This window comes from Amphiprion ocellaris, chromosome 8, assembly GCF_022539595.1.
Source record: "Amphiprion ocellaris isolate individual 3 ecotype Okinawa chromosome 8, ASM2253959v1, whole genome shotgun sequence".
Lineage (NCBI taxonomy): Eukaryota > Metazoa > Chordata > Actinopteri > Pomacentridae > Amphiprion > Amphiprion ocellaris.
In genome coordinates this window covers 2941812-2968511 of record NC_072773.1, presented here as the reverse complement: position 1 = coordinate 2968511, position 26700 = coordinate 2941812, and the positions used below count along the sequence as shown (strand labels likewise).

At 37.3% G+C, this 26700-nt stretch overlaps 3 protein-coding genes across 8 annotated transcripts in view; 2 read left to right on the top strand and 1 right to left on the bottom strand.

The window, feature by feature from the left end:
- The first annotated feature begins 53 nt into the window (after positions 1-53).
- On the top strand, positions 54-3996 carry LOC111568684 (PTB domain-containing engulfment adapter protein 1-like). 3 transcript variants are annotated; one of them, XM_035948279.2, is made up of 8 exons: positions 54-132; positions 216-296; positions 388-459; positions 1804-1902; positions 1991-2128; positions 2206-2310; positions 3091-3163; positions 3814-3996. In XM_035948279.2, exons 2-7 carry the CDS (start codon positions 249-251, stop codon positions 3160-3162), a joined length of 534 nt encoding a protein of 177 aa, XP_035804172.1. In that variant the 5' UTR covers positions 54-132; positions 216-248; the 3' UTR covers position 3163; positions 3814-3996. The 3 variants fall into 3 exon arrangements, with proteins under 3 accessions (XP_035804172.1, XP_023126215.1, XP_054869120.1); XM_023270447.3 differs by having other exon boundaries at positions 3801-3996; XM_055013145.1 differs by having other exon boundaries at positions 3091-3204.
- A 958-nt stretch (positions 3997-4954) lies between these two features.
- On the top strand, positions 4955-18636 carry tmem106c (transmembrane protein 106C). The gene is made up of 7 exons (XM_023270440.3): positions 4955-5569; positions 8015-8078; positions 8193-8352; positions 10999-11139; positions 14930-14979; positions 15086-15139; positions 17617-18636. Exons 1-7 carry the CDS (start codon positions 5356-5358, stop codon positions 17768-17770), a joined length of 837 nt encoding a protein of 278 aa, XP_023126208.2. The 5' UTR covers positions 4955-5355; the 3' UTR covers positions 17771-18636.
- Positions 18637-19699: 1063 nt separating this feature from the next.
- Positions 19700-26700, bottom strand: part of tns2a (tensin 2a) — a 77122-nt gene continuing 70121 nt past the window's right edge. For 3 of the 4 annotated variants that reach the window (XM_055013141.1, XM_055013142.1, XM_055013144.1), the window contains exons 20-28: positions 25190-26250; positions 24975-25100; positions 24781-24876; positions 24584-24661; positions 24303-24380; positions 23299-23467; positions 21959-22027; positions 21662-21691; positions 19700-21415 (exon numbers count right to left, since the gene is read on the bottom strand). In XM_055013141.1, coding sequence (XP_054869116.1) covers positions 21277-21415; positions 21662-21691; positions 21959-22027; positions 23299-23467; positions 24303-24380; positions 24584-24661; positions 24781-24876; positions 24975-25100; positions 25190-26250 — 1846 coding nt within the window. In that variant the 3' untranslated portion in view covers positions 19700-21276. The remainder of the gene's footprint in view (positions 21416-21661; positions 21692-21958; positions 22028-23298; positions 23468-24302; positions 24381-24583; positions 24662-24780; positions 24877-24974; positions 25101-25189; positions 26251-26700) is intronic. The other variant, XM_055013143.1, reaches the window with a different exon arrangement.

Here is a 26700-nt window from a genome sequence, read left to right as displayed (position 1 = left end):
CAGCCTGATTATCTGATGAAGAGCAATAAGGAAAACTCATCAGTTACTCATTAACTCTGACAGACTTTACACCCGTTTTGCAACAACACACAGAGAAGACGATTCACTCCGGTCCTAGTGTATTTACTGAAGGTAAGACAAAATCTACCATGGTTCTTACGTTCAGATGAGCTGGTTTGGTCACTATTATAATTCTACACGTTTGTTTTCCACAGACTGCAGGTGTTAGTTTGGTACGAGGCTTTAAGATGAGCGTATCTTCAGAAGATGACAACGAGATCTCCTTCGAAGTAAAGGTAAATACTGATAAATACAGTACAAGGTGGGTATTTTTGTTGTGGCAGGATGGGAGTCAGTACAACTCTTAAATCCACCATCTTCTTGTAGTTTCTTGGTCGAGTGCAGGTGGTTCGTCCAAACGGACTACAGGTCCTTGAGGAAGCAGCTCAGAGCCTCAAGGTGAGCAGTTATTGGACCTCAAACACACTTTTTAATGATTAGATTTCACATTTTATTCTTAGTATGAAATCATGGAGGAATTTTGGGACATCAGATCATGAAAACATCCCTCAACACACTCAAACTACATCTGTCTGTCATCATTTTGAGTCTCTATTATTGATTAGCGTCTTTTTTTTATCAGAGAGTTATGTCACTTCCTGTTTGATTGGTATCTCAGGGTGTGGCAAAAAGAAAGCGTAATTAGAAAAAGTTACGTAACAAGAAGGTGAGGCCCAAACACAAGATGTTTGGAGAATTCAGGAAAACTAATCCAATGACAAAATAATCCAAAAATCCACAAAACAAGGTAAGTAAACAGGAATGAAGGGTTCCAGGGTACAAAAAATAAATTAATGAATTAAGGCGGGTGAAAATGAGGTCAAACAGGAAGTCAGTGAGGACTAATGAGGACACAAGACACCAGTGAGACTAACTAGGGATCAAAAAAGGAGGGAAAACCAGACGAGAGGAAGTAAGATAACAAGAGACACATAAAGATGGGGTGTTTTTCAAAATAAAACAGGAAATAAACCAAACAAAACCCAAGTAATGTGTAACTTTGTGGCTGTTTTGTGTCTCTTTATGGTTGTTTTGTGTCTTTGTGGTTGTTTTGTGTTTCTTTGTGGTTGTTTTGTGTCTCTTTGTGGTTGTTTTGTGTCTGTTGGCATTTTGTCTCTTTGCCATGGTTTTTTTTTTATTTTTTGTGTAACTTTGTATGTCTTTGTGGTTGTTTCGAGAGTTTTTTTGTTGGGTTTGTGTTTCTGTTGGTTCAACAAGCTTATCCTCGTTTGTCTTTGACACATTGAGACTTGTGGTTTATGGCTCAGATTGTTCATTAATTCTTCTATCAATAGCATCTCTACTAGATGAATTTGGACAAAATTTAATACAGACATTCATGGTCCCTGGAGAATCACTCCTAATGACTTTGATTAGTTTTTAGCTAGCTCCATAATAAGTGATATTTTTGGTTTTTAGAAAGGATTGCTATAAAAGTTGTTGGGACAGATGTTCATGAATGTATCTTAGTTCATCTTACTGTGTTTTTTTAAGCGTACTGGTTCAGATAAACTGACAAAACCCAAACTTTTTGTCTCATTTTAGGTTTTATTTTTAGGGTTTTCTCAGAATATTAATGCTAAGCTAATGCTAAGCTAAGACTCCAAAATAAGTTGTTGTAGTTAATCAAATTGACCCAACAAACTGCTGACCGGGATGTTGGGAAGTTGTCGTATTCTGGTGGGAAACTAAGCTCTACCTTCCAGCTTTCATGCCATTAATCCGCCCTCCTCTAACTCCCAGACTCCAGATGTTTACTCCTCAGAAAAAGCGACAAAGAAGAGCAAGGTCCATCTCTTCGTGTCTCCCAGCACCATAGACATTCTGGAAAACAAAACCAAGGTTGGTGACAGAACGTCTGCTTATTATTAAACCTCTAATTCTGAGGGTGTTTGCGGTTTCACTCTGACTTTAAATCCTCCATCCTCAGTTCCTGCTGTACTCCTGTCCTCTGTCTACCGTCTCCTTCTGCGCTGTCCTGCCGTCTTCACCCAAAGTCTTCGGCTTTGTGGCCAAACATCTGGCAGCCGACACCTACCACTGCTATCTGTTCCAGAGCAAGAAATTTGTGAGTATCAGCGGTGTGGAGGTAGAGGAATGAGACTGAAAACCAGACAGATGTGAGATGCTGACTTCCTGTTTCAGTCCCATGTGCTGGTCTCGGTTATCGGAGAGGCCTTCAGAGCTTCACAGAAGACGGAGGACACCAGAGGAGGACGGGACCTGATAGTGGAGGCGCTCAGACACAAGGTACCTCATATTATTATGCATTTACACCTGTTGACTTTTGGACCGGGCCAACCGAGGACGTCTCCATAGCAACCTTGCTGTGTTATCGCTCCCACCCTCGCGAACTGAGACACCGGAGGTCTGAGACGGAAGTAGATGGGCTACACGCATACACAAACATTCGGACTCATGAACTGAGGACTGAGCTAAACATTCGCACACATGTCCATAACCTCCATCCCTACCCGCCTCCACAAGCTTCCCTCACTATACACAGGAGCCAGGAATCCGTGCAGTAATTTGCTGCACAGGAACCAGCTAACTGTGTGGTGCTCCCCCCTCCACCTCCCCACATCCTTATCCCAACTATCCTTGTCTAACGTCATGCTTTGCCTGTTTGTGGGTTTGTTTTTTAGGTTCCTTCTCAAATTGAATTTCCCAACATTGGAGGTTTCATTTGGTACAACGAGCCTTTTTTTTTCTTTTACCCTCTGCAATCCCTACCCAGATCCCTACATGTCCTTTTTCTTTTTTCCTCAAGAAAGGTGCACGCAGCACTGCAGCAGCCAGAGCTGTCATTGGCAGGGCAGCTCAATGAAATTTCGTTGTATATGAAAGTGTGCAATGACCAATGAAGATTGATTGATTGATTTATTCTCACAAGATTTACATTAATGTGTCTCAGAAAGGTCGTTGGTTCTCCGTCATGGCTGAACTACTAGAAGCAGCTCCTGCAAAATGTCTAATGTTCAGCAGGCCGCTTTAAAACAGCTGCCTTCTTTTATTTCCTTCTTCTTTCAGAATAAAATGCTGCAGAGAGAAAACTCTGAGCTGAAGAGACGACTTTCAGGAATAACTGACCACTCCTGTTAACGTACGCAACACAACTTACAGATGCACATATAAGCAATGATGGTCTGATTTTATGTCTGTTAGTTGTTGTTTTGTATCTCTTTGTCATAATTTTGTGTCTCTTTGTGGTTGTTTTGTGTCTACTGCAACATTTTGTGTCTCTTTGTCATAGTTTTTTGTCTCTGTGGTTGTTTTATGTCTCTGTCGACATTTTGTATCTCTTTGTTGTTGTTTTATGTCTCTGTTGACATTTTGTGACACTGTGGTTGTTTTGTGTCTACTGCAACATTTTGTGTGTCTTTGTCATAGTTTTTTTTGTGGTTTTTGTTCTTTGTCGTTGTTTTATGTCTCTGTTGACTTTTTGTGACACTGTGGTTGTTTTGTGTCTACTGTAACATTTTGTGTCTCTTTGTCAAAGTTTTTTTGTCTCTTTCTGGTTGTCTGTGCCTCTGTTGGTATGTTGTGTCTCTGTGGTTATTTTGTGTCTCTGTGCCGCTTTTTTTTGGTCTTTTTGTGGTAGTTTTGTGTTGCTCTGTAGCTCTTCCTCCCGTCATTTTGCTTCTCTTCGTGCTTGATTTATACTTTTTAGTTTGGTTTGTGCTTCGTTTACACGCGTAAGCAATGATTCAACTATTTCACATTTGCTCTCTTTGTTTCTGTTTTTCTCTCAAGGAAACATCAAGAAGAACAGCAGAAGGCATAAGAGGGAATGAAAAATGGAAGAAGGAAGCGCATAAATCAGAGCTGGAATAAACATTCTGTTATTTCATTTAATGGTGTTGAATTACAGTAAAAATAAGAGTTCTGGGTGTATTCCATAACATTCTTAACATAGAAGTAAAATAATATGACACAGTTGCTGAAAAATATTGGAATCTTATTTTACTGTTTGTCAAAGTCTGATCTGTTTAATGTCATCATATTTTTGTCATGTAAAGACATTTTTCTGTTTTGCATTCTCACAGCAGCATATCTGGGGATATTTGGGTATAAAGTGAAGGTAAAGTGAAATAACACTTAAAAAAATAACAGAATATACAAGAGTAGAGTGACAGTATTTTATTTCTTAATTTTTTGAAGAGTATACAGAAATGCGCAAATGAGAATGTGCTTGGAAAGTAAATGTAAAGTGTCCATTATATTATTTCATATTAGATTTAGATGACTTTATTAATACCCGGACGGAAATTGATTTGTAAACAATAAGACACAGAATATTAGGGTGTGAAGTGAAAATAAAATATAGAAGAAAAAAACAATAACAGAATAAGCAAGAGTGATAGTATTTTTTTAAAGCGTATACAAAAATGCAAATGAACAGAATGTGTTTGGAATGTAAAAGGTCCGTTTTATTTAACTGCTGCTTTGGCCAAACAGTGACAGCAGGGGGCAGCAGAGGGCTTCATGCTGCGTTAAAGACACCATTGGTATCGGAAATATTGAATTTACCTGTTGCAGCGACATCAAAAAAGGAAAAAAAACAGTGTTAAATATCAAACAGAAATATTTTGGTGTGATATTAAGAACTGAAGATGTGTTTACTTTTTTTAATTGTTAAATTAAAACTAGGACCGGAGTGAATCGTCCTCTGTGTGTGTTGTTGCAAAACGTGTGTAAAGTCTGTCGGAGTTAATGAGTAAATTATGAGTTTTCCTTATTGCTCTTCATCAGATAATCAGGCTGCATGGAAGTTTTACCGATGGGTTTCAGTGACGCATGATGGCTAGTTTTAGAACAAGAAAATAGATAAATAATTCCCGGAGGATTCATAAAGCACCTGAATGCAGCCTGAACGCTCGTTTGGCAGATAAACGGAGCGTCCCTGAAGGCAGCGCAGCGTCAATGTAAACTGTTGGACGGAGTTAAGTTGGTTCTAAGAGGAAATGCGACTTTTTTGGGTTAACTCGGACTAGTTTAGTCTGACGGCTGGTTAAAGTTTGTTTAGTTAAGCTTGTTTAGCCTCACAGACGGTTTAAACTTCGAACCAACGGCCACTAACGGCTAAAGTTGTGAGCAGCGCTGCTAGCTTAGCGGCTAACGGAGCGACGCCTGTCTGAACTTCACCGGACGCTCGGTTCATCTTTTACCTGTTAAATTCTCCCTAAACCTCCCTTAAAGTCACTTCCTTCCGGTCTTAATGGCTCCTTCCCCTCCGCCTGTTACCGAACAGTAGCTCCCCGGCGGCTCTGACCGACCCCCCGGGCTGCAGCCTCCATGGGGACGCGTTTGTCCCGCAGCGGCAGCAGGGCGTCGCTCCTCCCGGACAGGCAGCGCTCCGGCCGGCGAGCGGAGGACCGGGACTCCGATAACGAGTCCCTGGACGGGCTCGACCGGCGGGAGGACATCGCCCAGTTCCCGTACGTGGAATTTACCGGGAGGGACAGCATAACGTGTCCGACGTGTCAGGGCACCGGACGGATCCCTTCAGGTGAGGAGACACCTGCTGCTGCCGTTAAACTCTCGGTTCTGTCACAAAGTTTAGTTTTAAACCCAGTTTACTGCAGTTAAAACACTTTTAATGTACTATTTCAATCATAAAATATACTTTACGAAGTCTAAATAAAGTATTATGTACATTTAGAGACGTTATTTTAGTCTAAAAACGCTTTTTTCAATTTATTTCAAGGTAACATTACTAAAAATGTGACATATTTTCATCCTACTTTCTTTCTTTGCTTACTCCATAAACCATATTAATATCAAAAGAAAACTATTTATATAAAAATATGTTTGTTTTCATACATTTTATTTATTATAATTTACCTGACTGACCCTATAAATAGTCCACAAGAAGAGATACTGAAGCTGTAGAGGAGAAAATACAAAAAACCCAACACGAAATACTAAATAAATGACAAATAAGTAATAATCAGAGCAAATCTAGCTGATAAATCACTAAAATCCTGACTGTAGCTTAATGAAATCAACCCTTGTGTCCTGCGGGTCAAAATTGACCCGTTTTAAAGTTTGAAAATGTGGGGGAAAAAAATATTTTCACAGTGAAACTTCTGATGTCCACATTTTCAACATTTTTGTGAAATCTTTATGTGAATTTTCTTAAGAGAATATTAGAAGTTTTACTGATTTATATGTAATCACGTTACATTTTTTAAGGATTTTTTGGGAAGATTTTTACTCATTTTTTAAATAAAACATTTAAGGGAAACTTTTAAGGAATTATTGGAATTTTCTTCCTGAAGGTTTTGCAAATTTTCAGAAATTTGGGGAATTTTTTTTGCAGAATTTTGGGATTTTTTTGAGACAAGGAAGCAATATTTTTTGGTGTCAATAAATGAGGACAACAGGAGGGTTAAAACATTAAATGTGGTTTCAGAAAGTCTAATATCTTCTTTACTCTGTAATACATACATTTGAACACTTTAAAATCACTAAATTTTCTGTTATATATGGCTAAAATATGGAGTGAAAACGTGAATATTTAATTTGAACATTTAACATAGAAGGATTTATAGAAGCAAGTTGTGCTTGGTGTCAAAATTTAGGGCAATTCCTGAACTTTCGCTTGGTGTCTTTTATTTTGTGATATTACCTAACCCACATGCTGATATTGACCTTTGAATCCGAAGGTCGGACAGATATTTTTGACTTTTAGCTGTTCATATATCATACATAACATAACATAGGACCTTTATTTTACAGAGATCCATTCCCTAGGTAGCCAAGATACAGCACATAAAATTCCAAAAGTAGCATTTTAGAAGTTTGCGATGGATAAAATCTGAACTTTGTCATTCTCTGTAACATGCAATTATAAATTTTAAGTAAATATTTTCACATTTCTTAGGACTATGGATTCCTGTGAAATGATCCTGAAAATTTCAGACCTCTAGCTCTTTTAGTTCAGAAGTTATAGAAGCCTGAAAATAGCTGAAAATTTCAAGTCTTAATTTTGGTTGCAATTTTAGGATACCCCCTACCTACTTCAAATGGTCATAACTTTGGAACTCTTTACAATTAAGCCTTGAAATTTTGGATTTTTCCAACATATATAATGTTCTATAAGTATATAAAAATTTAGAAAAATCTGAGGGGGTCAGGTGGGGACCACTTGATGAAATGATATGTAATGACCCTGTTCATTTATTTTATTTATTTACTAATATTCATTAAAATTATTTTTTATTTTTTAAGTTCAGTTGTTCATTTATTTTCATATTCATTTACTAATATTCATTTAAATGATTTTTATTTTTTATTTTAAGTGTTCATTTATTTTTATATTTATTTATTTATTTACTAATATTCATTTAAATGATTTTAAATTTTAATTGTTCATTTATTTTTGGATTTATTTTATTTTTTGCTAATCCTCTTTTAAATGATTTTATTTTTAAATTTATTTGTTCATTTATTTTTTTATTTTATTATTTACTAATATTCATTTAAATTATTTTTATTTTTTAATTGTAATTGTTTTTTATTTTCATATTTATTTTATTTATTTACAAATATTATTTTTAGCCTTGTGTTTGTGGTTTTACCCTCCATTTATTTTTATTCCAATTCTTCTTTTTCCTTACTTGGGTGTGACGTTTTTCTTTGACCTTCTGTTGTTTGATGGTCTTCTGCAGTTTCCTTGTTACTGTTATTATTCTTATTCTTATCATTGTTATGAAAACAAACAAGCCAAAATATTTAATTTGGGGGCTGCATATAAAATATTTTGGGCTCTTTCCTCGGACATCCAGGCCTGAAAACTTGACCGTTTAGATTTATAATAGAGTTCCAACAACTCCTGTCACTGTTTAAGGTAATTTTAAAGAAAAAATGAGCTGAGCATTTGTTGTTGAAGCATAAAAATACAGTATATCAAGGGTAAAAGCAGTATTTATTCTTGTCTCTTCCTTCACAGGTCAGGTGAATGAACTGGTTGCATTGATCCCATACAGCGACCAGCGGCTTCGGCCCCAAAGAACGTGAGTAAAACCCACACTTCCTCATGAAAAATCTACATTTCTGTAATCTCTTTGGTCATTTTCCTTGACCCAGGTGTGCAGAGAGCCTGTATTTTAGTGTTTCCTGTGTTTTAGGAAGCAGTATGTGGTTCTGTCGGTGGTCCTCTGTCTACTGGTGTCCTCACTGGTCGCCTTCTTCCTGTTTCCTCGCTCGGTGGTGGTGGTGGACAGCGGGATTCGATCGGTGACGGTGCGCTTCGACCACTCCAAGATGAAGGTCCTCATGAACATGACGGTAGGTTTAGTTTTTAATTCTTGTTCCTGCAGCAAATTTCACTCAGAAAAATGTTGATTTGTGGTAAATACATCGTCTAATTCAGCAGAAAGGTCCTCGTTTTGTTTTGGAAACTGATTTTCTTCTTCGTATGAGCTGAAATTCCAAACATTCTCAGGCTTTTGTCCATTCAGAGTTCAGGATTTCATTCCCTTCTCTGTCATATGATGGTCAACTGAATAGTTTTGTGTTTTCTGAGGCGAAAACAGGCAGTTTCATTGTCAGTACGACTCTGAGAAGTTAAGATTTTTGACTGTTTCTTGACAACTCACTACAGATTAACTCACTGCTACTGTTTTATTTTCAGTTCTATGAGTGATTTAATGTAAAAGTTTGTCTTTTTTCAAATTTCTTCAGAGTACTTAAGAAAAAAGGGCAATTATTGCAGTCTTGAGCCCAGAAATCTGTACATTTTTAACCTTAATGCCTCCATTTTTAAGTTATTTCAAAGTAAAATTAATATAAATGTGACACACTCTGACTTAAGGAAAGTAAAATTCTTTTTTTTAAAAACTTCCTTTCTACTCTTAATCCAATTTCCACATAAATGTTACAGTGTGATTTACGTATCTAGCTGTTTATGTGAAGAAATACTCACTTTCATACATTTTATTTAATAGAAATTAACCTTTAAATAGTCCAGCAGGAGCTGATAGTTCATGCAGTGGCTCCATTTTTAAGTAAATTAATCTAAATGTGACACATTTTCATCCTACTTTCTTTCTTTGCTAAGTCCATGTTTCATATTAATATTACAAGTAGATTTACATAGCTGTAAATATATAAAAAACTGGCACTTTCAATGTCAGTATGACTCTCAGAAATTTAGATTTCCTGACAGCAGATTGATGAATTCAGAAATAATCTGCAGATTAACTCACTGCTGCTGTTGAATTTTCTGTTCTGTGTCATTTAATGTAAAAATTCTATCTACGACTGATAAAATGTCAACAGAATCATGATTTCTGGAATTGACAAATTTCAGTTGTGTGACCATTTTCTCTGCACTTCAGGTGTTCTACATTAGTGTTGGAGGTTAAATCTGAGAGATTCCTTCTAGAAATTTGCCCTTTTTGCTCCATGTTGTCGTGTATTTACTGTTGATGGCAGCAACAAAGACTCCACCCGCTACAGCAATCAGTCCTCATCTAATCTGCTTTAAACTCAACACTTCTTTAGGTTCTCAGTAATAAATCTGCCAAGTTTGACTGAAATCAGACCAACTGTTGAGAAAAACAAACTGGTAGAAACACACATCTTCACTTATCAGAAGAAGGCTGTGGTTCAGTGCAGTTCCTGTTTTAAAGCCGCTAAATGTGTGACCAATAATGACCTTTTAGTTTAGAAACAAAATCCGCAGTTTCAGGTTCAGGGTTTTCTAACTTCCTGCTTTGTGTGTTTTTCTTATTTCTGACATATTTTTGATCTTTGTTGGCGTTTTTCCGGAGATCTGATGATGTTCAGATGAATCGTGGCTGTTTTTGTTTTGGCTTTTCACTTCCTGTGGGTGGAGCCCTTGTTGCTTGGCAACACAGTCAAAGGCGACACAGCAACACATTCAGATAAGAGATATTTATCTCTTCTTCCATCTTACATAATACACCAGATAAGATTTAGTGTGTTCCAAAACATAGTTAGTCACATGTAGGATGACAGAAATACCAGGATTTCCTGCTACATGCACACTTTTCTTGCCTTTCTGAGCCACATGTCACAGTTTCACATGTAATTAATAACATGTCCTTCCAAAGGCAAGAAGACAGTTAAATAGTGAGCTAAGGAATAAAATATAATGAAAAGACATTAGAAAAAGACAAGAGTTGAGCAGAAATTTAACTCACCTTATTACAAACATTACATATTTTTGTAAATCTGTGCATATTTCACAGTATTTAATACACATTATGTGAAATACAGCATGCAAAAAATACTCAGATGTTGTCCTACATGTGGTTGGATTTTGCATTTTACAGCTAACATGTTTTTCTTGGCATTCTGAGTCATGTGTGTCACAGTTTTATATGTGATTAATAACAAAGTAGGACAGTTAAATAGTGAGCTAAGGGATAAAATATATACAGTTGTATTCAACTATAGAATAATACACATTTTCACAAAAAAATGTCCATTGTTGTGCTTATTTCCATAAATAGGTACGATAATGTACATATTTTCTACTATTTAATACACATTATGTGAAATGCAGCATGTAAGAAATACCAGGATGTCTTCTTACCCACAATCCTTTGCACAGTTGCATCACAATGTTACCTGCAAATATAAACAAGCTGGAGCTGCTGATAGTGAACTGACAACAGCTCATTCTGCTCTACAGACTGCAAAAATCCAAGTTAAAGCTGCATTATTATGACGAGCTATTATCTCATGATTTAATAAATATGAACCAAAACAGTGTGTACTTTATGAGGGCAGCTGTAGAACCTATTTAAAGTAAAACGCACAGTTATAGAATTCAGATCGCAGCTGGAGAAATGAGAAAAATATGGTGGATGAGCTGCTGCTGCAAAAAAACCATTTTACATTAAAGTTTGCTGTCTTTTAGTTTCATTTTCTGTTTTTTACACTTATTCACTGCATTTCTCTCAGAGCACGCTGAACTTCACCAACCCAAACTTCTTCTCGGTGCTGGTCCAGAGCGTCAGCTGCCAGGTTCTCTACATGAAGACGGTGATCGGGACCCAGCAGATGGACAACGCCACCACCATCCAGCCGCTCACTTCACTCCAGGTACGAGAATAAACTGGATTTACACTTTTAAAGGGATTAACGTGGGTTTATTTCCAGCTGCTCCACTCAAAAAGCTAATTATCCGCTTTATAACAGCAAAACTGGGAAGCATCCAGCCATTTTTTAATTAAGATACATGACAGTTTTAACCATTTGGTGGCACTAAAAGACACTATAAGGGAGTTAGCATTTGTGCTAACAGGAATTAGCTTGACTATGTTCAGGTGTTCTGCTGGGATGAGCTAGTTTTGTTTCTGCTACACTAAACTGTTCAATAATCCTGCTTCACCACAACCCAAACAACCTTCTATAAGCTTATATTTCATTTTTTTGCCTTATTTATACTTTTTAATACTCTAAATTTTACCAAAGACATATTTTTTTTCTTGCACCTTAACTTGTTTCTTCACCTTATTTTTGAATAACTTACTGAACAACACACTTCATGTAACTTTGAGTAATAGAAGTTTAGCTTTTCAGGTTATTTTGGAGCAAAGTCACCAAAGTTTTTCAGCAGTTTTTCAAATCAGATTCGACCGGTGATTCTGTACATGCAGCTTTTATGTTCTGGTGAAACTGCAGAGCTGCAAAACCTACGTAAAATGAATTTAACTCAACTTACCTAGTAGTTTAATACAGGGGAGTCAAACTCATTTTAGTTCAGGTTCCACATTCAGCCCAGTTTGATCTAAAGTGACCAGTAAAATCACATCATAATAACCTATAAATAACCACAACTCCAAATGTTTCCTTTGTTTTAGTGCAAAAAAGTACATTCTGAAAATGTTCACATTTAAGGAATTATCTTTTCATAAAACATCATGAACAACCTGAAATTTGTTAAGAAAAATATGTTCAATTTCACCAACATTCAGCCTCAGTTTATCATTTACACATTACAACTTCCAGATCACAGTGTCGACAAAGGAACACAACATTTAGTCATCTGGAACTGAACAATCTAGTATTTTACTTTATGATCAAAACGACAAAAGTCAGACAAAAAAAAGACAAAAAGCAACAAAAACTAGACAAAATATTACAAAAATGAGACTCAAAACAACAAAAAATTAGACCAAAAAAGTTACAAAGAGCCAGAAAAAATGAACAAACGACGCAAGCGAGACAAGAAGGAAACACAAAATGACAAAAACAAGAAACAAAACAACAAGTCAGACAAAAATATTACAAAAATGGGACAAAATGACAAAAGAACAATGAGCAATCTAGTATTTTACTTTCTGATCAAAACAAGATCTAGAGATGATTTTAAATTTACATTCATTTCCACGTCTGTTTAGTAATCCTGACGCCACACCAAGAAGTGGAAACTACTACGAAAGAAGGTTAGTTTGTCCCCCTGCCTTATAAATGTATTAAATTTATCCTTTAAAAATGCCTAAAAGGCAGTGCATCAGCAACAGGGTTCAACCAGATCAAACTGTTTGGTACTAAAGCTGCTGATTGACAGGATCTTCTCAAAGTCGTCCTGCAGGCTGAATGTTGGACCTCTGATCTGGAAGTCAACCAAAACAAAAACATAGAGTTAAAAAAGTGTAAGTTTAACAGAATGAGCAAAATAAAAGACAAATTGGATAAAGAAATCTCATTTATGTTCACTTTTATAAAGAAGAAAATCAAAAACGGTTGATGAGTTTTGTCTCCTCCTTTCACTTTATTATTCCGTTTCACAATCATTTCAGCAAACAGTGGAAAGTGAAAGTTTTTTCTTTCAGTAGACCATCCACTGCAGTAGATGGAGATGCCGCTACCCAGGAATTAATTTACATACATTTCTTTCAAGCACCTTTTCAAAAAAAAAAAGTACCGTTTTCCTATTGTCCAACATGCGGCCCGTGGGCCAAAAGTGATCCTCCAGAGGCTCCAATCCGGCCCTCAAAGTGTGGAAATTCCAGTGAAGACATTAACTGCAGATTGTAAATTTGTAAAACTATAAATTTAAAATAATTTCTAGACCATGACAAGTTGTTTAGATCAGAAAGTAAAATGCTAGATTGTTCATTGTTCTTTTGTCGTTTTGTGTCTCATTTTTGAAATATATTGTCTTGTTTTTGTTGTTTTTTTGTCTTTTTTTTGTCTGACTTTTGTCGTTTTGATCATAAGGTAAAATACTAGATCAATCAGTTCCAGATAGCTGTGACTAAATGTTGTGTGTCTTTGTTGACACTCTGTGATCTGGAAGTTGTAATGTGGAAATGATGAACTGAGGAATAATGTTGTTGAAATTGAATTTATTTTTCTTAAGAAATTTCAGGTTCTTCGTGATGTTTTGTAAAAAGATAATTCCTTAAATGTGAATATTTTCAGAATGAATATTTTTGCACTGAAATAAAGGAAATATATTGGAGTTGTGGTTATTTATAGGTTATTATGCAGTGATTTTACTGGTCACTGGAGATCAGACTGGGCTGAATGTGGAACTTGAACTAAGATGAGTTTGACTCCCCTGATCCAAGAGGTCGATCAACCAAACAGTTCCATGGTTACAGGTGTTGTGGCTGTTGATTCAGGAGGTGAAATCACAGGGAGACGTTGTAAACAGTTTATAATGACACTTATGTGTCATTCTTTCTCTTTAAATCCGGTTGTGTTTACATAAAATACATCATCACAGCAGCACTTCCTGGTCCAGCAGCAACAGTTTAGTTTTTATTTTACCGTCTAATGAAAAGGCCAAAGCCAGCAATGACTGTGATTCCAGCAGGTTTTATTGTCATAGAGCTGCACTGGAAACAAAGAGAGAACTACACTGTTTGTCTGCACCAGCTGACACGTTTCTTTACTCTAAATGTTGGATTATTGTCAGATAAACAGTCCTGGTCTGATCGTTTCCTCTTTTCTTCAGTGGCTCAAATCTAAAGTACCTGACATTCACAGGAAGTGACTCGACATTTTCAGTTCGTTATATTTATCATCATACATGTTAAATGAAATATCCTGAAGTTTATTAAATAGTTCTGTTCTTGTACAAACTCCTCCTGTCATCTCGCTGCTGCTAAAATTTCTGGATGTTCTGAATCATTTTGGACAAATTTCAAATAATTTTGAACAAGTTTCAAATAAATTGACAACTTATGCATCATTTTGGACAAATTTAGCATTCATTTAGATCAGTTTAGCATCATTTTGGACATGTTTCAAGTCATTTCAATTAAGTTTTGCATTATTTTGGACAAATTTAGCATTAATCTGACAAAGTTAGCATGATTTTGGGTAAGTTTTGCATCATTCTGAACAAGTTTTGCATCATTTTGGACACATTTCAAGTAATTTCAGATAAATTTTGCATCATTTTGGACAAGTTTTGCATCATTTTTCGGACACATTTCAAGTAATTTCAAATAAATTTTGCATCATTTTGGACAAATTTTGCATCATTTTGGACATGTTTCAAGTAATTTCAAATAAATTTTGCATCATTTTGGACAAATTTAGCATTGATTTGGGCAAATTTAGCATGATTTTGGACAGGTTTTGCATTATTTGGACCATTTGTTTATCATTTTGGACAAGTTTTGCATTATTTTGCATAAGTCTTGCATCATTTTGAACAGGTTTTGCATCACTTTTGGACATGTCTCAAGTAATTTCTAATAAATTTTGCATACTTTTGGACAGGTTTTGCATGACCAAATTTGCATAACTTTGGACAAGTTTTGAGTCATTTTAGACAGATTTCGCAATGTTTTGAACAAATTTCTAATGATTTTGGACAAGTTTTGCATCATTTTGGACCATTTTTAAATCTTTCTCATTTGACCTTGTGCAGGTGAGCTACACGGTCAGTGTGGAGATCGGCAGCAGCGCTCCTTATGTCTAGTAAGTGTTCCATAAATTATACTGAAAAATGACACCAAGAGACATGAAGGGGAAAGAAAAAGTATTAATATTCTAGTTTAATCATGTAAATGTCTTTTTTTTTTAGTGCTTTCTGCACCATGCCCAGCATCAAGGTCCACAACATCGTCGTATTTATGCAGTAAGTCCTGAGGTCTGAGAATCCTTTTACTGAAAGAAAACAACTCCTGCTTTTAAAATCTGACACAACTACAAATGTTTATGTAATATTATTATTATTATTATTGTTTGTAGTGCTTCCTTAATGCATGATTTTTGCTTTTAAGCACTTTAAATGTTTGACAATTCAGTCCAGACAAAAACCTTCATCAAAACCTGCAGTAAGAACACTTTATTTCATGTTTTCTTGTTTAAATAATGCAGAAAAAGTGTCTATGTTGAAAAATGCACTGTTTTGCAGTGAAAACACAGTAAAATATTCCCATTCTACACTTTTTCTGCTTTTTTGTAAGAAAACTAAGCTGTAAGCATTCATTTCCAGACTAGAAAACACAAAAAATGATTGCAAAATGTGCAAAATAACCATAAATTCTAGCTTAGATCATCACAGTGGAGTAAAAAGTCCACATTTTTCCTGTGAAATATTACCTTTTTAAGACATTTTTTACCCTGAAAACCTGCAGTAAGAATACTTTATTTCATGTTTTCTGGCTTAATAAATGCAGGAAAAGTGTCTTTATGTTGAAAAATGCAGGAATAAGGCAGGTAGGATTCACTGATTTGTAATGAAAACTGATTTTCTACACTTTTTTCTGCTTTTTTGTAAAAAAAAATTAGGCTTTCAGGATTCATTTACAGACTAGAAATGACTTTATATTAGAGATCAACTGCAAAATGACAATAGGCTATAGCTGAGATAAACACAGTGGAGAAAAAACTACTCTAAATACTCTAGACTAAAAAGTATTACAGCAGCAATAATAACATAAAGAGCCAAAAGTCAGATGCTGAGTCACGTTACCTGATGGTGTTACCACATAAACCACTTCATGTTTGGGTTAAACTGATTTTGTACACTTTTTTGTCAGAAAATGAAACTTTTAAGGACTCATTTCTAGACTAGAAATGACTAGATATTAAAATTTAACTGCATAATAACCATAAATTATAGCTTAAATAATCACAGTGGAGTAAAAAAAGTAATAGATTTTCCTCTGAAATGTCAAAAAATACAAGTATTACAGCATCAGCAACATGAAGAACCGAAACTCAGATGCTGAGTCATGTTTCCTGATGATATTTCCTCATAAACCACTTCCACTGTGTTCATCTGTGGGTTAAACTGTTAACCAGTGTTTGCTTTTATTTATTTATTTCTAGCATTTTATAATTCTGATTTTATAATTTACACAAAATAATCCTGATTTTCAGTGTTAAAAATCCCAGAAATCCTCCTTTTTGCAGGTGAAGTTTCCGCCTCTGGTGCTTTTTCAGTGTTTTATTAAAGAAACATGAGAAAGTTGATGCAGAAACCTTCTCTAGTGTACAAACGTACAAATGTTTATGTTTTATTATTATTTTTAGCACTTACGTATACGTGATTTTTGCTTTTTAACACTTTAAATGTTTGAGAATTCAGTCCAGACAGAAACCTTCATTTAATACATTATTACCTTGAAAACCTGCAGTAAGAACACTTTATTTCATGTTTTCTAGTTTAAAAATGTAGAAAAAGTGTCTTTATGTTGAAAAATTACACTGATTTGCAATGAAAACACACTAAAATATTCCCATTCTACAATTTTTCTGCTTTTTTGTAAGAAAAATAAGCTGTAATGATTCATTTCCAGACTAGAAAACACAAAAAATTATTGCAAAATAACCCTAAATTCTAGCTTAAATAAACACACTGGAGTGAAAAGTCCACATTTTTCCTCTGAAATAACATCTTTTAAAGACATTTTTACCCAGAAAACCTGCAGTAAGAATACTTTATTTCATGTTTTCTCATTTCATATTGTGGAAAAAGTGTCTTTATATTGAAAAATGCAGGAATAAGGCAGATTGGATTCACTGATTTGTAATGAAAACTGATTTTCTACACTTGTTTCTGCTTTTTTGTAAGAAAAATAAGCTTTAACGATTCATTTTGAGACAAGAAAACACAAAAATTTTTGCAAAATATTCAAAAATAATGATCAATTCTATCTTAGATAAACAGTGGAGTAAAAAGTAGAATGTTTCCTCTGAAATGTCATCTTTTGAAGACATTTTTGACCTGAAAACTTGCAGTTTATTTAATGTTTTCTTGTTAGTAATGCAGAGAAAGTGTCATGTTGAAAAATGCAGGAATAAAGCAGGTTTATTCACTGATTTGTAATGAAAACTGATTTTCTACTAACCCTAAACTTTAATGATTCATTTCCAGACAAGAAAGCACAAAAAATTGCAAAAAGACAAAATAACCCTAAACTGTAGCTTAGATCATCACAATTGAAGTTGCTTTGTAATTTACACAAAATAATCTTGATTTTAAGAGTTAGAAATCCCAGAAATCCTCCTTTTTGCAGGTGAAGTTTCCTCCCCTTAGTGCTTTTGGTTGATGTAGAAAGCTTCTCTGCTTTCTCTGTTTTTTTTCCATCCCCGCCTGTTTTCCAGAACCTCTGTGAAAACGTCCTACATGGTCCGGACGTCCCAGAACAGCCTGGAGGCGTACCGCTACATCGACTGTGGCTCCAACACCACCAGACTCCAGACGGGACGTTCCTCCACGGATCCTCCCGACGGTTCCCTCCACTCGCCTCTCCTCTGAGTCCTGCTCGTCGGACCAGGTGGGACTTCAACTCCCCGGACGGATTTAGATCTTTGTTACAGCGCTTTTACAAGAGGAAACACCGTTTCATTAACTTACCGGGAGCTTACTGCTGCTTTTGTGGGCCTTTTTTTAACTAAAAGTTTTGGTGAGTCAACGCAGTCACGACCCGATGAGTCACCGTCGGTGAGTCACGACTCGCTGACAGTGACTCATCGGGTCGTGACGGCGCTGAAAGATGTTTTTCTTTAAGGGAAAATGGCTCCGACTGCTGGTGGAGCACATTTAGAGGATTCCTCGGCTTTAAAAAGTGGCCGAACCGTTACTTTTTGCACTTTTTTTTGCTGTGTTAATTGAATTTTTAAAATGAATTTGCTAACTTATGTCTCGGTACCTCTAATCAGCGAAGTCGAAGCACACTGATGGTTGTTTTTTTTACATTCAGGAGTGAAATAATGTTCTCAGACAAGGTTTCCTATCAATGAAATATTTTTTTTTGTCACAATTTATCATTTCCACTCATTTCAGCAAAAAAAAAAGAACAAATGAAGGGCTTTAAGTCTAGTATTCCACCGTTTTACCTCAAAATATGAGCTGCTGAACATCTGGATTCAGTGTTTTCAGCAGCTGGACAGATTTATTCTGCTCATATCTGTGTTTTACTGACTTGTCAAACCTCAAACATCAATTTAAAACCAGTAAATACATGATAGTGTCAACTGAAACAACAGAGCAATATTAGACTTTTTTATTTTTCAAGGGATTGTTGTTGGAAGAATTTTAGCAGGGTTTTAAAATGTAACTTTTCATGCTTTGGTTCTGATAAATATTAAAGGGAATAAAATAAATAAAATGACTAAACACTGTTACGTGTTTTAGGTTTTTTTTTTTTCTGACCACTCAGAGCTGCTGTTATTGGTAGGTGAAATTATAAGCAACAAGGGAATAAATTAACAAATATTTTGAGAATTCTGCAGTTAAATTTTATTGCAAACTGAACAGACATTTCAGGGAAATCAGGATTAATTTGTGAATATTAAAAAAATAATTTAAAATAAAAATTAATGGTCAAAATACCCAGTAGGTGACGCCATAATGAGAATAAATAAAATGACAATTGAACTCCAGTAAATTTTTTCTGTCCATTTAGTGCTGCTGTTTTTGGTTGATAAAATTATAAGCTGTAAGGAAATAAGTCAACAAATATTTTGAAGATTTGCTACTTTTCTGCAGCTAAATATCACTGAAAACTAAGCAGACACTTCAGGGAAATCAGGATTTATTCACAAATATTTTAAAAAACTAATTATTAATGGAAACAATACCCTTTTCCTGACCATTCAGAGCTGCTGTTTATGGTGATCAAATTATAAGGAAGAAGGGAATAAATCAACAAATATTTAGAAGATTTGCTGCTTTTCTGCAGTTCAGTATCACTGAAAATTAAACAGATACTTCAGGGAAATCAGGATTTATTCATTGATATTTAAAAAAACTAGTTATTAATAAAGAAAATACCCAGCAGGTAAATGAACACTTCTAATTGTTCTTTTATTATTTGCTGACCATTTAGAGCTGCTGTTTATGGAATCAGTCAGCATTTAATTTGAGTGCTTGCTATTTCTGCGTTAAACATCACTGAAAACTGAACAGACACTTCAAGAAATCACAATTTATTCGCTGATTCTTAAAAAAAAATTAATAATTATTAATGGATGAAAACAGCCAGCAGGTGGCACTATAATGAAAATATGTGTTAGATGCAGCGTCTCCAATGCAACGTGCAGATGTGCATCAGATTTGTTTGGATTTTTCCGCTTCTTTTGCTCCAGCAAGTTTCATTAAATTCACTAAAGTAGTTTTTGCACAAACACTACGACTATTACCTCCACGTTAGTTCTGTCTAAGCAAAGGAATAAACTCACCCACTTTTAGGTACCACATCATTTCAGTTTAATTCTTTTTTTTGCATACAAAATAGCATAATATCCTTTTTCAAACGCACAAATGTCTCCTCTTCCATGTCTCATCCGCTGTCCTATAGCTGCATGTGAAAATATATTACTACATAACATAGAAAACGGACCACAATATATTATCGCTGTAATACAAGTAGTGTTGTTTCTTCTTTCTTCTAACCAAACGAGGCAACACGTCTAAATGAATGCATAGTAAAAAATACAGGAAGCAATTAAAAGTACAAAAATATAGCTGGATAAAAAGCTTATTAATACAAGAGTGCTTCGTCTTTGGTTAAGTACGTCCGTCTGCAGGCCGTGTCGTCGCTTTAACTTTTGATTCTCACGTCCTCCTCGTCGAGCTTTTTTCCCCGTTTCACCTAACAACACCTTTACCTGACACCCTCACTGCCTCCTCTTCTCACACACACCTTAAAGATTAAAGGTTAAAAAAAACCTCACATTCGGGTTTACCTTCATTAATTACACCTCTCGTTAGCGGTATAGTGGAATAAAAAAAACGTGATTGTCGATTACATGCTGGTAAAGGTGCTGTGGAAGGCGAAGAGTGGCTGTAAATATCAGAACATCTCTACAGGAAGTAAATAAACACCATCAGATCAGGGCTTTGGTCACTCTGGAACAAATATAAACACCGCCAGTATCACGTCTGAAGGTTGAACCTTAAAAACAGTGCAAGGAAATATCCTCTAGGACGATAAAAACTTCATTTAAGCATCGTTTAAGGTGGCTGCCGTCATGAAGGAAGTTCAGCGTCGGCTTTAGAGCGTAAAAAAGTGATGATGTTGGATTGTTTTTGGACTTTGAGGCACTTTTCTGCTACATTTGTGAGGGTTTAAGGCATCCTACTGTTCAGTGAAAGTGATTATCGGACACATTCATTCAGAGTAGTTAAAAAAAAAAGAATTCTGAGAATTAAGTCCTAATTTTGCAGTTAAAGGCTTTACAAAAAAAAAAATTGTAATATTGTGGTAATTTGAAGAAAAAAAGTCTGAGATAAATTATATTGTAATTAAGAGAAAAGTCATTTACGAGACTAAAGCTGCAATTTGAAGGCAAAAAAGATCAATATTTTGAGAATAATTCATAATTAAAGGAATAAATCATATATGAAGAATATTGTTTGAACAAGTTTGAATTTCTTCGAGTCTTGCCATTTTATTAGGAACTCGACACTTGTGCCCTGATAATTTTTCTTAAATTTGACTTTTAAGTTTGCAAACCTCAACTTAAATTGAGCATTTAGCTTTAGCCACCACACTGATCCACTCTTGTTCAAAGCGAGTTGACTTTTTGATCTATGACCAAAGCTGACGTTGCTTCAAGACAGCAGCCCCTGACAGATGCTTGTTGTTTTCTTGGGAAGCCTCCTCATCCTCTGAAGAGTTGTAACACTTAACATCATGGCTTAGAAAACGAACAAATGGAAAAAAAACAACTAGTAGGGACAAAGATTTTCAGACGGCAAACTATGAGGAAATCTTTGTCTCGTCGCTAACTTAACGGACAGAGTTTGGTTTCCTTCATCTATCGGCGCTGCGACAACATGACCTTGTTGATAAAGTTGACGATGGCGGACGCCGGCTGTTCGGGGTCCAACTCGGCGAATAAGTGGCAGACGTTCTCCGCCAAGCTGCCAGGCTTCTTGGCTACGAAACCAAACACCCTGAGAGAAGACGAGAGTAAATTACTGAGCATCAAAGTGAAGCAAAGGTAGTAAGAAAGGCAGTAACAGCCTACAGGGTTAAGTACAATGACAGAATTAGTGTTATGTAACATGGAGGATCTGATTTCGCAATTAAATCATGTTTGCTGGAATGACTTCTGCCAAGGCTCACGCAATCTGGTGCCATGCAGAGGCTCTACCGTCTAAACTACAAACCGCTAACTCAAACACAAACAGAGCACTTACTTAACGGTTGTGTTGTCTGAGTTAGTCCACCTACAGCCGAGAAAGAAATAAAAAAAAAAAAAAAAAGACAAAGTGGACTCAGACACTCGGGCAGAGCTGCCAAACAAGCTGATGCAGCTGCAGCTTCAGCCACAGCCGACATGCTTACAAACAACAAGACCTGAACGCAACCAAACAAGACACTCATGCCAGACGCTCACAGCGACAAGTGCAGTGAATGATCATGGATGCAGTGAATGATTGATCCGAACTTTACGTTAGTTACGGTTCAACACTCTAAATACTCTAGTTTCCCACCTCCTGTCCTTTGGATCGATGCTGCTGAACGTTACGCTGTTAACGGGATAATGCCTCCTGAAGAAAACTCTAAAAGAAGAAAGATTTACATATAAAGAAACACAGTTATATTAAATACTTGATTAGAGTAAATTACTGGAGGTAAACTTTGGTTCAGTTTTCATCATATTAATAATGAAGTTTACATCCACTTGTAAAGATCTTTAGTTTCCAATGACTTCTACAACTCTTAATTTTCCATGTTGAAATCATAGATATCTTTCATAGATTTATTAAAGATCTTTAGGGAAATATCACAAAATCTGCTGTCTCAAAAACATACATACAGTAACTTGAATTATCACTTTTGTAGATGTAGAAACTTGTGTTAATCAAATTTTCTTAGTTTCATGGCCTCTTTACTTCTCCTGAGTGATTCTGATCGACTACAGTTGCTGACTCCTCTGATCCAGTTTAAATAGAACCCATTAGATCCACTCATTAGACTCAAACACTACAGTGGGAAAGTCTGAGGAGCTCAGCAAAGAGCAAATCATTGACTTGAACAAGTCAGAAAGTCATTTGGAGCCATTTCAAAGCAGCTTCAGATCCTAAATCATCTGTTTGTCAGGATAAAGTTATGTTACTGCCAGTTGTGTTACTGCCACCATCAGGAAGAAAACACAAACTATCACCTGCTGCTGAGAGACCATTGGTCAGGATGGTCAAGAGTCAACCAAGAACCATCAGAAAGCAGGTCTGAATGAATGAGAAGCTGCTGGAACACAGCTGTCAGTGTCCACAGGGTTTTACATCAACATGAGCTGAGAGGATCCATGAAGAAAGAAGTTCTTGCTCGAGAAGCAGAACCTTAAAGCTCCACTCAAGTCTGCTGCTGATCACATGGACAAAGAAAAGGTCTTCTGGAGGAAAGTTCTGTGGTCAGATGGAAGAAAAACTGATGAGAAATATGATTGGAGGAGAGAAGGTGAGGCCTTTAACCCCAAGAACACCAAACCTACCAAGCATGGTGGTGGCAGTATCATGCTCTGTGGAACTGGAGTAATGGAGTAAATGGAATAATGAAGGAGGAAGATCACCTCCACATTCTTCAGGAAAACCTAAAACCATCAGAACTGTACCAATTCTGTCAAAGTTCCCAAAGATACAACCAGAAGCTTGTGAATGGAAACCAAAAGTTTCTAGTTGAAGCGAAAATGGCCAAAGGACATTTAACCAAATAGTATGTATATTTTTGACCCAACAGATTCAGTCATTCTTCAGAGTTATGGGAGTCATTGGAAACTTATTACAAGTCTACGTAAACTTTTGTTCTTGACTGTACATGTGGATTGTTTTACCTGCGCTGGCTGTCGGTCAGTGTGATTCCCTGCGACGTCACCTTGAACTGCACCACGGTGGCTGCAGGTCGTGGGTTTCGACCCAGCGTTGCATCTGTTGCCTTGGCGATGGCCTGAGGGCCAGTCAGAGACTCTGTTTCCACCGAGTTCAGGTAGAGGACGTTACAAGCTGAGGACGGAAGCAGGACAGAGTAAGTATAATTCAAAAAAAATCTGTGTGTGTGTCTGTCTGTGTCTCTGTTCTTCACATATCTGTGCATTCAATCTACTTCAAACTTGGCAGGTTTATTGCTGGAGATCTGAGGAAGTGCAGTCTCCAGTTTGAAGCAGATCAAATGAACGGTAGCTGTTTTTTAAAATCTTTTTTGACGGCGGCTTTCGCTTCTTGTGGGTTAACTAGGCCATATCACCAACTCTCAGTCTGTAAGCTCTGTGTCCACATCTGAATGTAAACATCGGATTTAAGCACTGACGCTGCACTAATATGCAGTAATACACTGTATGTTACGTGAGTATTCTTTTTCATTTGACCTTTTTTGAACCTTCTGTTGATTCATCGTATAAAATTGCAGCTATATCCAAGACTGTACAGTGGAATAATAATGACAAACCCCACCTATGCGCCTTACAAAGGTTTCAAACACTAAATCTTGTCCTACCTTTGTAGGACAAATCAGTATTTGGTGCTAAAACTCCTTGAGTTTAAAAGCAACAGTAGTTCTACTTGGCAAATAGGTTGTTCCAAGCATCTTGGAGAACAAGCCACAGTTTTTCTTTGGATTTCTATGGAAGCTACCGATTTATCTTTATGTCCATTTTTGAAAAAAATGGCCAAATACACCAGTGTCTGAAATCAGGTTTGAGTTTGTTTTCTTGAATTCTGCACCTTAAAAGTCTAAACATCTAAAGCGCCTTAAACTTTTGAACTGTACAATGATTTGATTCAAGTGGAATCTGCAGTACAATAGTGTTATGTAAAGAAAGAAGGTAGGATAGAGACTCACCTGCTCCTTGTTTCAGCAGATCAGCAGCTGTACTGATGTTACTGACTGGTTGAACCTCCTGCACCTCCCCAATCAGATCTAATAACATGGAGATAAACAGTCACTTCAGTCCGTGAAATACTCGCAAAAATGTCACTTTCATGTTTTTCCTTAAAGGTTCCATGTGGTTACCTCATCACAATTAGAATCTGTATTTCTTGTGTCGTATTATAAACACAACAAACAACTGATAAAGAAACCCTTTTAATAGTTGCATCCTTTAGAAACTAAACGGTACCGACCTTTTTCTGGGATTTTCAGAGAGCAGGGCAAAGAGATGGGTGTGATGGAGTGTTGGTAGACTAATGCAGACAGACTCCCTGTGGACAGCAGATAACAAAAATAAGTCATATGCAAAATAATCATTCTTAAGGTGCCATTTGTTATACTGAGTTTTCCTTGAAACAGACGTATTCTAAAACTGGACAAGGAATCTTACCAAAGTAGGGCTCATTCTGGCATCCTTTAATCTTGACTCCTCGAGGGCCGGTTTCGATCAGGAAATGTCTCACCAGCTGCTCCAGAGGGTCGCTCACTGGAAAAGCAGAGATTTGCTGTTAAAAAGTTGCACAAATCACAAGGAACAAATCAACATGTGAAAATGAGATTTCGAAATGATGCAGTTGCCCTTACTCTTGCTGCTGTTGATGTTGGGCGGAGGTGTTGCCACCTTCAGGGCCAGACCATAAGCCCCCTGGAAGGAGTTACTGTCCCTGATCAGGAAGGTTCCCGGCTCTCTTTCCTTCAGAGCTGCGATTGCTATTGCAAAGCAAAATTAAACGTTAGGAATTTTAAGAAATGGTCATAGTCAACACAAAGTTTTTTTAGAGTTATGAAAGAGATCGTACCTTGTTCTCTGGAGATCCCAGGCTTGTACCAGAACCTTGAACTGTCCTGGACAAACTTCACGCTGACCCTGTTCTCAGCCTCTACAGATGCGTCATTTTGGCCTGCAGGTGGTGCAATTTCCCCCACAGTGGGAGAAAACGTGACATGGTGCTGATGCTGGGTGGGGGGAGTCACGTGGCCGATGGCTGGCCTCGACCCATCGCCGGGTGAACCTGACGGGGCGGACAGGTGGCGCTTCTCCGGCAGGGGTGGCTGGGGGTGAGGAAGGGGGATGGAGATGGTGGAGTAGTTGGAGTAGGAGGGCGGGTGGAGCTGTGGGGCATGACCGGGGTAGTAGTGCCTCTTGTTAGCATCCACGGCGGCAGTGTGCTCCATGGCTGGGTAGTGGTGATGTGGGGGTCCCTGCTGGTGGGGTTCAGACCCGCTCAGCATCAACCTCCTGCCTAGGGTGGCAAAACCTGGAACTGGGGTGTCGGAGATGGGAGAACCCTCCACGCTGCTGGATGCAGGCTGTGGGGATGATGATGGAGGAGGAGATGCTGGGTGGGAGGTGGTAGATTTAGGGGCTTCTGGTTGGGGTTCTCTGGTTGGAGAAGATCCACCGACCTGTGCTGATCCTGTCGAGCTGGTGCTTTGGGTCCGAGGCTGGGGCTGTGGGACGGCAGCAGCTTCTGAAGGACTGATGGTCTGGAGGTTGAGGGGCTGTGGGGGTGTATCTGGGGCAGGCGAAGCGTGGACGGGGGAGGATGGAACCTGGCAGTGTCTCTGGTTTGATGGTGCCACAGAGTCTACAGAGGGGCTACAGTCCTGCTGCTGGGGGGCGCTGGGGTCTGTCGGTGCAGGATTGTGGTTTTGGGGTTCTGCTTGTTGAGACGTGGCTGTGTGGGTTTCTTTGGCGACTGGCTGCAGCGACGACTCTCTGCTGCTTCTTTGGCTTTCGGAAGATTCCTGGACAATGTTATTTGCGCGATAGTGTCCCTCCTGGGGCTGGGGGGCCTCGTAGTCGCTGCCAATGATGTCTGTAGTTCGGATGTCATATTCTCTCCCTCCTGGACTGGGGCTGAAATAGAAAGAGATGAGTATTAGTACTATATAAGTGACCAGATGGCAGTATTATGAGGCAAGATTAATGGGATAGCACTAAAGTTTTCAGTGTCAGGAGGGTTTTTTTGTTTTAACCTGCTAGATCTCCATGGTAACTGATGGTACACAGCTAACCTGGTCCTGAGAAACTTATGTTTCTGTCAGTTTCAGATTTAAATCAGCTGAAAGAAGCTTTCCCCTGCAAACCTGTTGAGCTGTACGTTAATATCACTGAATGAAGCCGTGCAGTTGTCGTACTGCAAACTGTATGGAACTTGTTGCGATGGGAACCTACATGCAGTCAGACGTAATCGCACAAATATGTTTTTATGTTTGCTTTTGATTTGCTGCCTGACTGTTTACACTGTTGGTACTGTAGCTGATCGGATACAGATAAGAAAATGGATTATTCTATTGGTATTTAATA

What these genes read in the sequence shown, in the direction of transcription:
- LOC111568684 (XM_035948279.2), top strand. Translation starts at nt 249, where the DNA reads ATGAGCGTATCTTCAGAAGATGACAACGAGATCTCCTTCGAAGTAAAG. An exon ending in TTCTGGAAAACAAAACCAAG is followed by an intron (nt 1,903 to 1,990) that starts GTTGGTGACAGA and finishes CTCCATCCTCAG; the next exon opens with TTCCTGCTGTACTCCTGTCC. An exon ending in TGGAGGCGCTCAGACACAAG is followed by an intron (nt 2,311 to 3,090) that starts GTACCTCATATT and finishes TTCTTCTTTCAG; the next exon opens with AATAAAATGCTGCAGAGAGA.
- tmem106c (XM_023270440.3), top strand. Translation starts at nt 5,356, where the DNA reads ATGGGGACGCGTTTGTCCCGCAGCGGCAGCAGGGCGTCGCTCCTCCCG. An exon ending in CACCGGACGGATCCCTTCAG is followed by an intron (nt 5,570 to 8,014) that starts GTGAGGAGACAC and finishes CTTCCTTCACAG; the next exon opens with GTCAGGTGAATGAACTGGTT. An exon ending in AACATCGTCGTATTTATGCA is followed by an intron (nt 15,140 to 17,616) that starts GTAAGTCCTGAG and finishes CCTGTTTTCCAG; the next exon opens with AACCTCTGTGAAAACGTCCT.